Source organism: Pantherophis guttatus, chromosome 7, assembly GCF_059756535.1.
Source record: "Pantherophis guttatus breed Tessera chromosome 7, ASM5975653v1, whole genome shotgun sequence".
Classification (NCBI taxonomy): Eukaryota; Metazoa; Chordata; class Lepidosauria; order Squamata; family Colubridae; genus Pantherophis; species Pantherophis guttatus.
In genome coordinates, this window is record NC_142069.1 from 82,110,667 (window position 1) to 82,122,455 (window position 11,789).

Here is an 11,789-nt window from a genome sequence, read left to right on the forward strand (position 1 = left end):
CAAGGATTTGAAGACTCGGACTCCATGCTGCAATAGGTTGACACTCTCCGAGCTGCAACCATCCCGGCCTCCACTAGAGGGCGGCACGAGGAACATCTTTTGGCTGCCCTCTAGTGGCCGTCTGATGGTTGCAGCTCTATAGCGATGTAACAGTAACAGAGTTGGAAGGGGCCTTAGAGGTCTTGCATCATTCTATCCCAACCTAGATCTATGGCCTTATATTCGTGAGTCTATGGTCCTTTCGTCGCTCCTTTCGTCGGGAAGCTCTCCGGGGGCCCCCAACTTCTACGTCATTCACGCGTCTGCTTGCTGATGCTTTCTGGGAGCTGTAGTCCGTTTGCGGAAGCGGCCTTCTCTTTCTGGCTGAAGAGGGGAGGGGGAGGAACTACACTTCCCGAGATGCTCCGGGGATACCCCCGCCGTGTCCTGGAGACGGGAAGCAGCCGGCGGCCTGCCATGGAGGGAGCGCCTGGTTCTCCTCGGAGCCCGGATCCAGATTAGCGGGCGGCAGCGGCGACGACGACGGCGGAGGAGACCCTCCCAGCGGCCTAATGGACGAAAGCAAAGTGAGTAGGTTGGGAGGGGCTCCCGGGGGGGCGGGGCTTTCAGAGGTTGGCCGCCTTCTTCCGGGGTGGTTTGGACCTGGGATTTCTTCGTGGTCTCCCATCCAAAAATCCAAATCGTCCCCAAGCGCCTCCCGGGCCTCAGTTTTGACCCGCCTTGGGCCTTCATACAGGGATTTATGATCTAAATTTTCCAAAATAAATAAAGTCAAGAAAAAGGGCCGGCTCTCTGCCTCCTCTTGGTCAGCCCTGGGATTTCTTAGTGGTGCCTTGTCCAAGGATGAAATGGAAACTGCTCGCCTCGGCAACTGCTATAATGGGCTCTTCTCCCAACCACCCCTGGGGATTTTTCCCCCCCCCCCATGAAAGGAGTGGTTTTGTGTGCTAAGAAGATGCATTTTGGCCCTTTTCCTGTGACTTTTCCCCCTCTTGGATTACAATTTTTCCCCCCTGGGGAAAAAAATTAATTAATTCCCTGCTTTTAAAATGGATAAATATTTCCTCCAGGCGAGTCAGAAGATAACTGTGCAGCTTCCTTGGCCCCAAGTAAAGGCCCTTTTGGCCCTTCCTTTCTCCCAAAGATGTATCTTTGATTTCCTGGTGGTCCCCCATCCAGGGATTATAGCAGGGGTGAAATCCAGCAGGTTCTGGAGAACCGGTAGCGGGAATTTTGAGTAGTTCGGAGAACCGGCAAATAACACCTCTGGTTGGCCCCAGGAGTGGGGTGGGAATGGAGATTTTGCAATATCCTTCCCCCAGGAGTGGGGAGGGAATGGGGATTTTGCAGCGTCCTTCCCCTGGAGTGGAGTGGAGTGGAGTGGGAATGGGGATTTTGCAGTATCCTTCCCCCAGGAGTGGGGAGGGTATGGGGATTTTGCAGCATCCTTCCCTTGGAGTGGGGAGGGAATGGGAATTTTGTAGCATCCTTTCCATGGAGTGGGGAGGGAATGGAGATTTTGCAGTATTCTTCCCCTGCCATGCCCAAGCCACGCCCACCAAGCCATACCACGCCCACAGAACCGGTAGTAAAAGAAAATTGAATTCCACCACTGTGCTGTTTGTCATCATACTTGTGAGAATCAATCATTTTATTCAGGATTATCAAGATGCCACATGTGATGCTCTTGTGCTCAAACTCAGCAACTTCCTCAGTCAGGTAGGGAATTCTGGGAATTTAAGTTGACATAGCTTCAAAAATTGCTGAGATTGAGAAATACTGGCCTAGATTAAACTGGAATAAAAGGTTTGTGGTTTCAGGCAAGGCTGGCTTATTTCTAGGATTCTCAAATCTGTCTCCCTCACAGTTGGTTTCTAATGCTCGGGGTTTGTTTTTTTTCATAGCGGTCGTTCCAGAGAAACCCATCTGTGTACATCCTTCACAATAGATTTTCTTACCTTCTTCTCTTTTTTTTACCCCAGGTAGCTGGTGGCAAAGTGAAGAAACCAGGTAAACGGGGCCGTAAACCAGCTAAAATAGATTTGAAAGCCAAACTCGAGAGGAGCCGGCAGAGCGCGAGGGAATGCAGAGCAAGGAAGAAACTGAGGTACCAATATTTGGAAGAGCTGGTTTCAAGCCGGGAAAGAGCCATCTGTGCTCTTAGAGAAGAACTGGAAATGGTAAGCATCTCTTCCCTTTTTCCTTTTCCCTCTTTTCTGTTTTCCCTTTTGCTTTTCCCGTTCCCCAAAGTTTTTTTTTTTTAAAAAAAGTTCCTGAGTTTTCTGACTGAGGTGCAATTGATCGCTAGTGAGTTTGATTCCTAGCTGATGTTGGGGTAGTTGAAATTTCCCATTATTCCCGCCGTGTCTTCCTGCATAGCTTGACTCCTTGGTTATCCACAATCCACCCCCATTTGATTGCGCCACAGTGGTGCAGTGGTTAGAGGGCAGTACTGCAGGCTTCTTCTGCTGACTGCCGGCTGCCTACAATTCGGCAGTTTGAATCTCACCAGGCTCAAGGTTGACTCAGCTTCCATCCGTCCGAGGTGAGTAAAACGAGGACGCAGATTGTTGGGGACAATAGGCTGACTCTGTAAACAACTTAGAGAGGCCTATAAAGCACTGTGAAGCGGTATATAAGTCTAAGTGCTTATATACTAAGTGCTTATATACTAATTGCTTAACGCATTGTAAGCCGCCCTGAGTCTCCGGAGAAGGGTGGCATATAAATCAAATAAAAATAAAAAATAAAATAAGTGCTATTGCTATTTCCCTAAACCAGGAGTCAGCAACCCACAGCTCTGGAGCCGCATGTGGCTCTTTTGTCTCTCTGCTGCAGCTCCCTGTTGTTGGTCAGCTCCACAATTGATAGGGCTTTTGGTTAGGACAGGTAGAGGAAAAAGGACGCCACGCTAGGAGGAGACTCTATGGTGGGGGAACTGGACTTCCGGTCGGCTCCAGAATTGAACGGGAGGCTTCGAGTTAGGATCTTTTTGGCTCTTTGAGTTGCCGACCTCTGCCCTAAACAAAGATCTTGCTAGGTGTCACATTAGCAAACTTTCAATGCATGTAATCATAGGTAACAATCCAATGGGCCCCTAGTATTGTGGGCTCAAGGTTCATGCAGATGGGAGTCTAATAAGGATTAGCCCTTCCTCGTTGTTCCGTGGGCCTGGAGCTCAACAGCTCAACTCACAGTGCATCAGGTGTGCCCAGTGGCAAAGAGTTCCAACAACTGCTGTTGGTGGGACATCTTGAAAGTGGGAAGCTGCCGAGAACCATTTTTGTCACCGAGGCTTTCATGACGGAAGAAGCCTGCTCAAGGAAGAACACGTGAGAACTAGAGCAGACGTTTTCGTTTGTCGTCATCATCTATTTTTACTCCGTGAGTGGCTTTGAGAACTGTTTCTCAAAAAGCTGTGTGGAATTTCTTGAAAATGAAAGACAAATCGACAAAGGCGACTTGCCAATTGTGCTGGCTTTGATCTTTAAAGGTCCTGAATGATGGCAGCTGATGCTCAGGGTCAGAAAAAGCAGAATTTAAGATATTGGGCAAAAATGTGTATGTGGCTGGAGAAGAGGACGCAACAGCATATCGATTTAAAACCTGAGCTATTCCTGTTGGGGATCTTACCGGGAACTTATAGTAAAGAAACTGTATATCTGATTATCCATGTAATAACAGCAGCTAGAATCGTATTTGCACAAATTTGGAAAGGCGAAGAGATCCCTACAGATGAAAATGTGGTTAAGAAAATATTAGAATGTGGAGAAATGAATAGATTAACACTTGCAATTCAAGGAAAGGAAGAATCAGATTATTATAACATATGGGAGTTATTTTAGAGAATAAATATGAAAGCAATATATTGTAAAGTTAGATAAGTTAAGAGAAATGTTAGGTTTATGTTATTTTATTAGTATTATTATTATTTAGTGTTAATATAAAAATGAATGTAAGAAATGAATATGGTGGTAAGTTTAATTGTTAAGACACAAAGAACTTTATACCAAGATGACACACTGTTTAATGAGAGATGTAATGTTTGTATCAAAAGAAAATAAAAAAAAATATACCAAAAAAAGAAAAAGCAGAATGTAAGGTTATGCAGGTACTATGCAGTTTTGCATACATTTTTACATATGTACCTTTTCAACATTTCACGTCTGTTTCCTTGTCCCTCCTATTTGCTTGAAAAAAGAGCGCATAACTTTTCAGGATACGGGCAGTCCTCCACTTTCAATAAATCATTTAGTGACCACTCAAAGTTACAACTGAAAAAAAGCGACTTACGACCATTTTTAGCATCCCTATCATCACGTGGTCAAAATTCAGATGCTTGGCAGCTGGTTCATACTTATGACCGTTGTGGTGTCCCAAGGTCATGGGATCCCATTTTGCAGCTTTTGACAAAGTCAAAAGTCAATCGGGAAGGCAGATTCACTTAACAACTATATTGTATTAGTATTAGTATTACTAATTTATCAACTGCAGTGATGTCTATGTAGATTCTCAGTCATCCAGGTCATAGTTGTCCCAAAGGTGCTTTTTCAAGAGGCAACTGGATTTTCTTGTTTTTCTTCGAAGACCTTTCACATCTCTTACCAAGAAGCTTCTTCTTCAGCTCTGAGAGGATGGTAGGGAATGGAAGGGTTTATACTCCTTGCAGACAGCTGGTCATTTGCATTCTTTTAGAGAGTCTTTGAGGCCTCCTGGCGGTGTATGGTATATCTGTCTTGTCAAGGTCACCTGAGTTTGCACCACTCAGGTGCAAATGACCAGCTGTCTGCAAGGAGTATAAATCAGGGGTGAAATGCTCCCGGTTCGGACCGGATCGCCCGATCCGGTAGCGATGGAAGCGGGTGGTTCGGAAAACCGGTAGCAAAAATCCCTGCTCCCCCCCCCATTGCCCAGCTGAGCCACGCAATCATCAGAGGCTTTTTAAAAAAATTTTAAAAGCATTTTTTCTACAACCTCTTCGGCCAAAGAGGTTATAGAAAAAATGCTTTTAAAAGTAAAAACAAAGCCTCTGCTGATCAGGCAAGTCAGCTGCGATTGTCAGAGGCTTAAAAAAAAAGAAAAAGCCTCTGCAGCCAAAGAGGTTGTAGAAAAATGGTTTTAAAAGAAATAATAATAAAAAAAGTTGCCCACGCCCACTCAGTCATATTACCCCACCACCACCACCAAGCCACGCCCACAGAACCGGTAGTAACAAAATTTACATTTCACCACTGGTATAAATCCTTCCATTCCCCACCATCCAGTCAGAGCTGAAGAAGCTTCTTGGATGAGAAGCGAAACGTCTTCAAAGAAAAACCAGAAAGTCCCAATTGCCTCTTGAAAAGGCACCTTAGGGATAACTGCAGTGATTCACTGTACAACTGCGGCAGGAAAGTTCCTAAAATGGGGCAAAACTCACTTAATAAATGTCTCACTTCACAACAGACATTTTGGGCTCAATTGTGGTTGTAAGTCGAGGACTACCTATATTGAATCCTTGCTGGAGTCTTGCTCTTACGGCTCATGAAGTTGTGTGAAATGCCGAAACCCGGATTTATTTAGGCAGATTTATAATTTATTCCAAAGCTTATATAACACAGGAGCAATAAATGCCAGGAACCTCCCAAGTTCTAAAAACTTGGAATATGATTTAACGTCTCTCTCTTTTTTTTTTTTGCGTTGCGTCTTTCTCTTTCAGTACAAGCAGTGGTGCATGGCAATGGACCAAGGAAAAATCCCCTCTGAAATTAAAGCTCTCCTCAGCGGAGAAGAGCAAAGCAAGCCTCAGCAGAACGTCGGCAAGATGGCCAGAGCCGTAAAGAGCGACGCCAACAGCCACAGTTCTAGTAAGTTCCAGTTTACGCCATTCTTCACTTCGTTACGGCCGGGGGCAGAGGCAGGCAGGGTGCCAAAAAAATAAAAAAAATAAACCTGTCATAATCTGGTTCCCAGGAGATAGGGTTTTTTTTTTTTTTTTTTTTTAATTTGATTTATATGCCGCCCTTCTCCAGAGACTCAGGGCGGCTTACAATGCGTTAAGCAATAGCCTTCATACTTCTGTATATTTATACAAAGTCAGCTTATTGCCCCCACAACTGGGTCCTCATTTCACCTACCTTAGAAAGGATGGAAGGCTGAGTCAACCTTGAGCCTTGGAGAGATTCGAACCAGCAGTAAATTGCAGGCAGCTGTGTTAATAACAGGGTGCCTTAGACCACTGTACTATCAAGGCTCCGTGGCTGCCATCTGTTCTGACCTAGGCTTCCCCAGCAGCACGAAGCCGAATCCTCGTCCCGATAAACCCCTTTTATTTAATTTACAGTGAATTCCTCTCCAGCTAAGTCTTTCCTCTCCCGCAGTCTTTCAAGATAGTTCACAATCACCGACCTTTATCAGGCTTGGAGAGTGGCCAGGCCGATATCTTTCAGACACCACAATACTTGGCAAGAATGCAGGAAAGAACCAATCGTCTCCTGCAAACTCCACTCCCCTTTTGTTCCCCTGGGAGGGGCCATTCATCGTCCACCTGCAGCCTTACTCCCAAGTCGACCCTTGTTCTTTAGCTGTTCCCTTCGTCTGGCAACTCTGCGCATGCGCACCCTGGGAGAATGCAAGAATGAACTAGTTGTCTCCTGCAAACTCCACTCCCCTTTCGCTCCTCTTTTATTCCCTCTGGGAGGGGCCATTCATTGTCCACCTTACTCCAGGGGTGAAATCTATTTACCTTCCTTACCGGTTCGGAAGCCCACGCGCATCATGTGCGCACGCAGACCTGAGCATGCGCAAAACCCACGCATGCGCAGAAGATAAAAAACAAATGACACTCGGGTGGATGGGTGGAGCTTCACTCCGCCATCACTACCGGATCGCCGAACCAACGGCCAAGATCACTACTGGTACTGGGAGATCCGGTTGGATCCGGGAGCATTTCACCCCTGCCTTACTCCCAGGTTGACCCTTGTTCTTTAGCTTTTCCCTTCGTCTGGCAACTCTGTGCATGCACACACTAGGAACAGGCTCCAGCTATTCATCTGCCTCACTGATATCCAACTCCAAAGGCAGCTGATAACTGGCATACGGCCCTGGTCCCCTCTCTACCTCCGACGCAGAGCCCTCATCGGAGCCTTCCCCAGACTCCAGGACTGGCCCATGTTCCTCCCCAATTTCCTCACTGTCCGAATCTGCTGCCAGATCCACTTGCCGCTGGCAGGCCACACCTCCATCCATCTGTGGTCAAAGGAGAAAGGCTGTTTAGATCAGGGGTCTGGCTGAGGTTGAATTTCTTCCCAGACCTCCTTGGCAGTCTTGAGTACCAGTAGTTCTTGCTACTGGTAGGAACCCATCCTCCGCAAATAGATACTTATGACCCAGTTCTGGAAGTCGGCACTCTCCACCCTCCCCAGAAACATGACCATATTATGAGTGCTTGGCTGACCAGCTCACTTTTCGGCTGGTTGCAGATTTCCACAGTCATGTTGTGGCCACGATCTACGACAGTTTTTGCCGGTTTCCAGCCTTTTCGATCGATTTCCAGGACAGAAAGAAAAAAAAACCCACTCATAAGAATTGGTGCTCTACGACCATCATGTTTGCTTTACGGTGGCTGCAAAAAAGGCGGGATGCCTCAGCTTATGACTCTCGTGGCTTACAAATGAAAATGCTGGGAGTGGAGCTTCACTCCAGGCTCCTCGGAAACGACACCCCTGTTGCTGCTTCCTTCTAGTGTAGCATTCAGCTGGATCTGGATCTGAGCAAAAGCCAGCATGCCATCATGTTTGTGCTGTGCTCCTTCTCTTGCCTTTAACTTCCACCCCATGTGAGGATCCTCAGGCAAGGATTGTGTCCAGTACAAGGGTGAAATGCTACCGGTTCGCACCAGTTTGGGCAAACCGGTAGTAATAAAAGCTACCTGTTCAGGTGAACTGGTAGTAGAAAAAAGCTACCGGTTTGTCCAAACCGGTATTTCCGATGATCAGCTGTGCCGCGCGATTTAAATTCGCTAGAAAGCAGGAAATCCTGATTTCTAGCGAATCTAAATCGCGCGGCACAGCTGTTTCCCCCCTCGCTGTTCTACTTACCTTCAAACGGCTCCTTTTCCTGCAAGAAGCATGCGTTTAGCGCGCACTGCATAGACGCATGCACAGCAGGGGTGAAATGCTCCCGGTTCAGACTGGATCACCCGATCCGGTAGCGATGGCGGTGGGCGGTTCGGAGAACCGGTAGCTAACATCCCTGCCCCCCCCCCATGCTCAGCTGAGCCGTGCGATCATCAGAGACTTTTTTTTTTTAACTTCTAAAAGCATTTTTTCTACAACCTCTTTGGCCGAAAAAATGCTTTTAAAAGTTAAAAAAAAAAGCCTCTGATGATCGCATGGCTCAGCTGGGATCGTCAGAGGCTTTTAAAAGCATTTTTTTCTGCAACCTCTTTGGCCGAAGAGGTTGTAGGAAAAAAAAATGCCTTTAAAAGCCTCTGGCGATCCCAGCCGAGATGCCTGATCGTCAGAGGCTTCTAAAAGCATTATTTTCTGCAACCTCTTAAGGTTGTAGAAAAAATGCTTTTAAAAGTAAAAAAAAAAAAAAGTTGGCCACGCCTACCCCGTCACATTACCCTCCCCCCCACCAAGCCACGGCCACAGAACCGGTAGTAACAAATTTTACATTTCCCCACTGACGCGCACAGCGTGCGTTTGGTGCGCAGCGTGCATGCGCGGCCAGCAAACCGGTCGCAACCCGCAGAGGATTTCACCACTTCTCCGGTACATATTTTAGTTGGCTGTAAATAAATTAAATAAAAACACCCGCTTGCAGAATTGGGGTCTGACCACATAAAACTCTAATGTAAAACACGTTTCTTTTCTCTTCCAGGGTGAAGGTCAGTCCAAGCAGACTGAAGCCCATATTTTAAACAACAACAACAACGAAGATGATTTAAAAAAAAAAAAAAAGCAGTAATCTACGGACTTCGTGTGCTCATCCTTGGCCATATCAACCGTTCAGCTGTATTGCAGTTGGAAGTTTGAGCTGACTTTCCAAATGAGCCTGACAGCAAGAGGGCAGAAGTAAAATCCTTTCGATCCATTTGATCTAATTAAACAACATCCCGGCGTCTGCAGGAATAGCTGCTTGAAGCAGAGAAGGAAAGGCCCGAGATTACGTCAACCCCAAGTTTATTCCAAAATGTATTAGAAACTCGGGTACATTTTGTGGGTAGAAGTGGCTGAGAAAAAGGGGAGACACCTGTTTTTCCTAGGGATTGGGCCACCAAACTCTCCTTTGTTGCGTTCAGGCCTATAATTATGCTTTTGATTTCGTTTTTTATTATTTACTGTATTTAGTGTTTATTTAAGGAAAATACTATATATAGAGAGAAGTAGAGTTTATTATTCACGGGATAGCCTGTTTTGCATTGGATATATATATATATATATATATATATATATCAGAGTGTTTTTCAAACGGGGCCATTTTAAGACGCTCGGACTTCAATTCCCAGAATTCCCTAACCTTCATGGCCATTGATGAGAATTCTGGTAGTTGAAGTCCACGGACCTTAAGCGGTCAAGTTTGAAAAAATACCGGTATAGCGCATGCTGATAATACTTTGCTCTAGATGGCCAATATGTCGCCGCCTTCTTTTCCTTCAGATGTCTCTGAACTAGTGGAGTTAAGTCTGTACTTGTGGAATTGTGAAGTCTTTGACTCCCGTGTCATCTCGGTCGTAAGATGATGTACATAAAGCGAGGGTGCCCTGCCTGCAGTATGGGGTGAAGATATTGGTACGGATTGTTAGGATGTGTGAGGTTGCAATCGTGGGACTCTTTGGCCAAGCAACCCCTCTTTTCGTTGCCGCTGCATGCACAGATCATCGTCTTCGTGGTGTGTCGTGTCGCGGGTGCCTGGTGTGATGCTGCTATCGCTGTCTTAGCACACAACCAGCCCTTTGTGGATTGAGTTGACCGTTTAAACTAAGTTCAGTGCTAAATTCAAGACTTCATTAATTACCCTGTTTCCCCCAAAAATAAGACCCAACTGGAAAATAAATTCTAGCATGATTTTTCAGGATGCTCGTAATATAAGCCCTACTCCCAAAATAAGCCCCAGTTAAGATTGCCAGCCAGATGGGTCCATTTAGTATCGCATTTCCCCAGAAATAAGACCTAACCAGAAAATAAGCCCTAGCGTGATTTTTCAGGATGCTCGTAATATAAGCCCTACTCCCAAAATAAGCCCCAGTTAAGATTGCCAGCCAGATGGGTCCATTTAGTATCGCATTTCCCCAGAAATAAGACCTAACCAGAAAATAAGCCCTAGCGTGATTTTTCAGGATGCTCGTAATATAAGCCCTACTCCCAAAATAAGCGCCAGTTAAGACTGTCAGCCAAATGGGTCCATTTAGTATCGCATTTCCCCCAAAATAAGACCTAAGCCCTAATGCGTCTTTTGGAGCAAAAATTAATATAAGATCAGGTCTTATTTTCGGGGAAACACGGTAGGCGAATGAGTCATTTGAGCAGCAGCGGAGTAGCTCTTCAGCAGCGAAGTGTCGTGGGGTTAGTTTATATTTTCTAAACTTGCCTGATTGCGTCTTCGCTTAGGCTGCTTATTAATAGGAGTTGATGAGTCAAAATCATTGCAGTCTTTTTTTTCTTCTTCCGCTCAATGCAGTCGTGGAGAGGTTTTATAAGGAAGATACCCCACCTAGCTGGCTAGAGAAAGGGGGGAACAGAAGCAGCTTGCCCATTCCCTTCCCCTTGCCTTTTCTCTCTTGGTTGCAAGACCATATTGTCTGCTTTTGACATAAAAAGGGTAAGAAGGGCCTGCGAATTTATGGAGAAAGGCTAGCCAATGAATGCAGCATACAGGATGTTTTGTATTTTCCGTTTCACGGAATCGGTGCATCTGTAGTATTGAGTGTTGGGAAGGGAATAATATTGGCAACTTAACAACCTAACACTGCGTGTATTTTTGCTGCAGGGGACAAAACAGTTGAGTTATCGTAAAACCAAAAGTCTGCCCTTTTGTATTAAAATGAATGTAACAAAGCCTTTGCCGTCCTTTATTGAAAAGGGTTACCGACAGAGGGCAGGGGGTTGAAACATCATGTCAGAAACACCCAAACCCAGCAGCTCAGAAAACGAAACAACAACAACGAACGTACTTTGTTTATATGTATTAAAACAAAACTGTTTTAATGAAAGCTTCCTTTTTCTGTATGGAAGATTGTGATTTTTCAGTCGTCTTATGGCAATTGGGTAAAAATGTGCAACCTCCTTCACACTATGACGCCAAGCTGCTATCCAGCTGCTAAAAGGAATAAACAATAAATTGCAGTATTTGTAAAACCTCAAAGCAGCAGTGAATTTTTTTTCCTTTGCAAATGGAATCCGAGGCTCTGATACGCTGGCCTTAACTTTCCAAAGCCAGGGTTTAATTCCCCGATCTCAATGTTTCTTAGCCTTAGAGACTTTAAGGTACATGGACTTCAACTCCCAGACAACCCCAGCCAGCATTTTACTGGCTGGGGCTTTCTGGGATTTGAAGTCCAAACATCTTAAAATTGCTGAGGTTAAAAAAATGTGCTCTAGTATTTCCAGATGGTCTGAGAGAGATTTTTGTCTTTTGCTGCTCACCGGGACCTGTGGGGTAGGCATGTGGATAAAAATCGATGCTTTTTTTTAAAAAAAGGAAAAAATATCAGATTTTTAAAAAATTTAAATCAGATTTTTTTTTTATTTTTATCAAATTTATTTTAATAAAACGCTTTTGGAGTAAAAATGTATCTAAGGATA

At 45.2% G+C, this 11,789-nt stretch overlaps 1 protein-coding gene across 1 annotated transcript; it reads left to right on the forward strand.

Annotated features, from left to right (window-relative positions):
• Positions 1–419: 419 nt before the first annotated feature.
• Positions 420–10,180, forward strand: CREBL2 (cAMP responsive element binding protein like 2). The gene is made up of 4 exons (XM_034440383.2): positions 420–566; positions 1,983–2,180; positions 5,699–5,846; positions 8,866–10,180. Exons 1-4 carry the CDS (start codon positions 552–554, stop codon positions 8,868–8,870), a joined length of 366 nt encoding a protein of 121 aa, XP_034296274.2. The 5' UTR covers positions 420–551; the 3' UTR covers positions 8,871–10,180.
• The last annotated feature ends 1,609 nt before the right edge of the window (positions 10,181–11,789 follow it).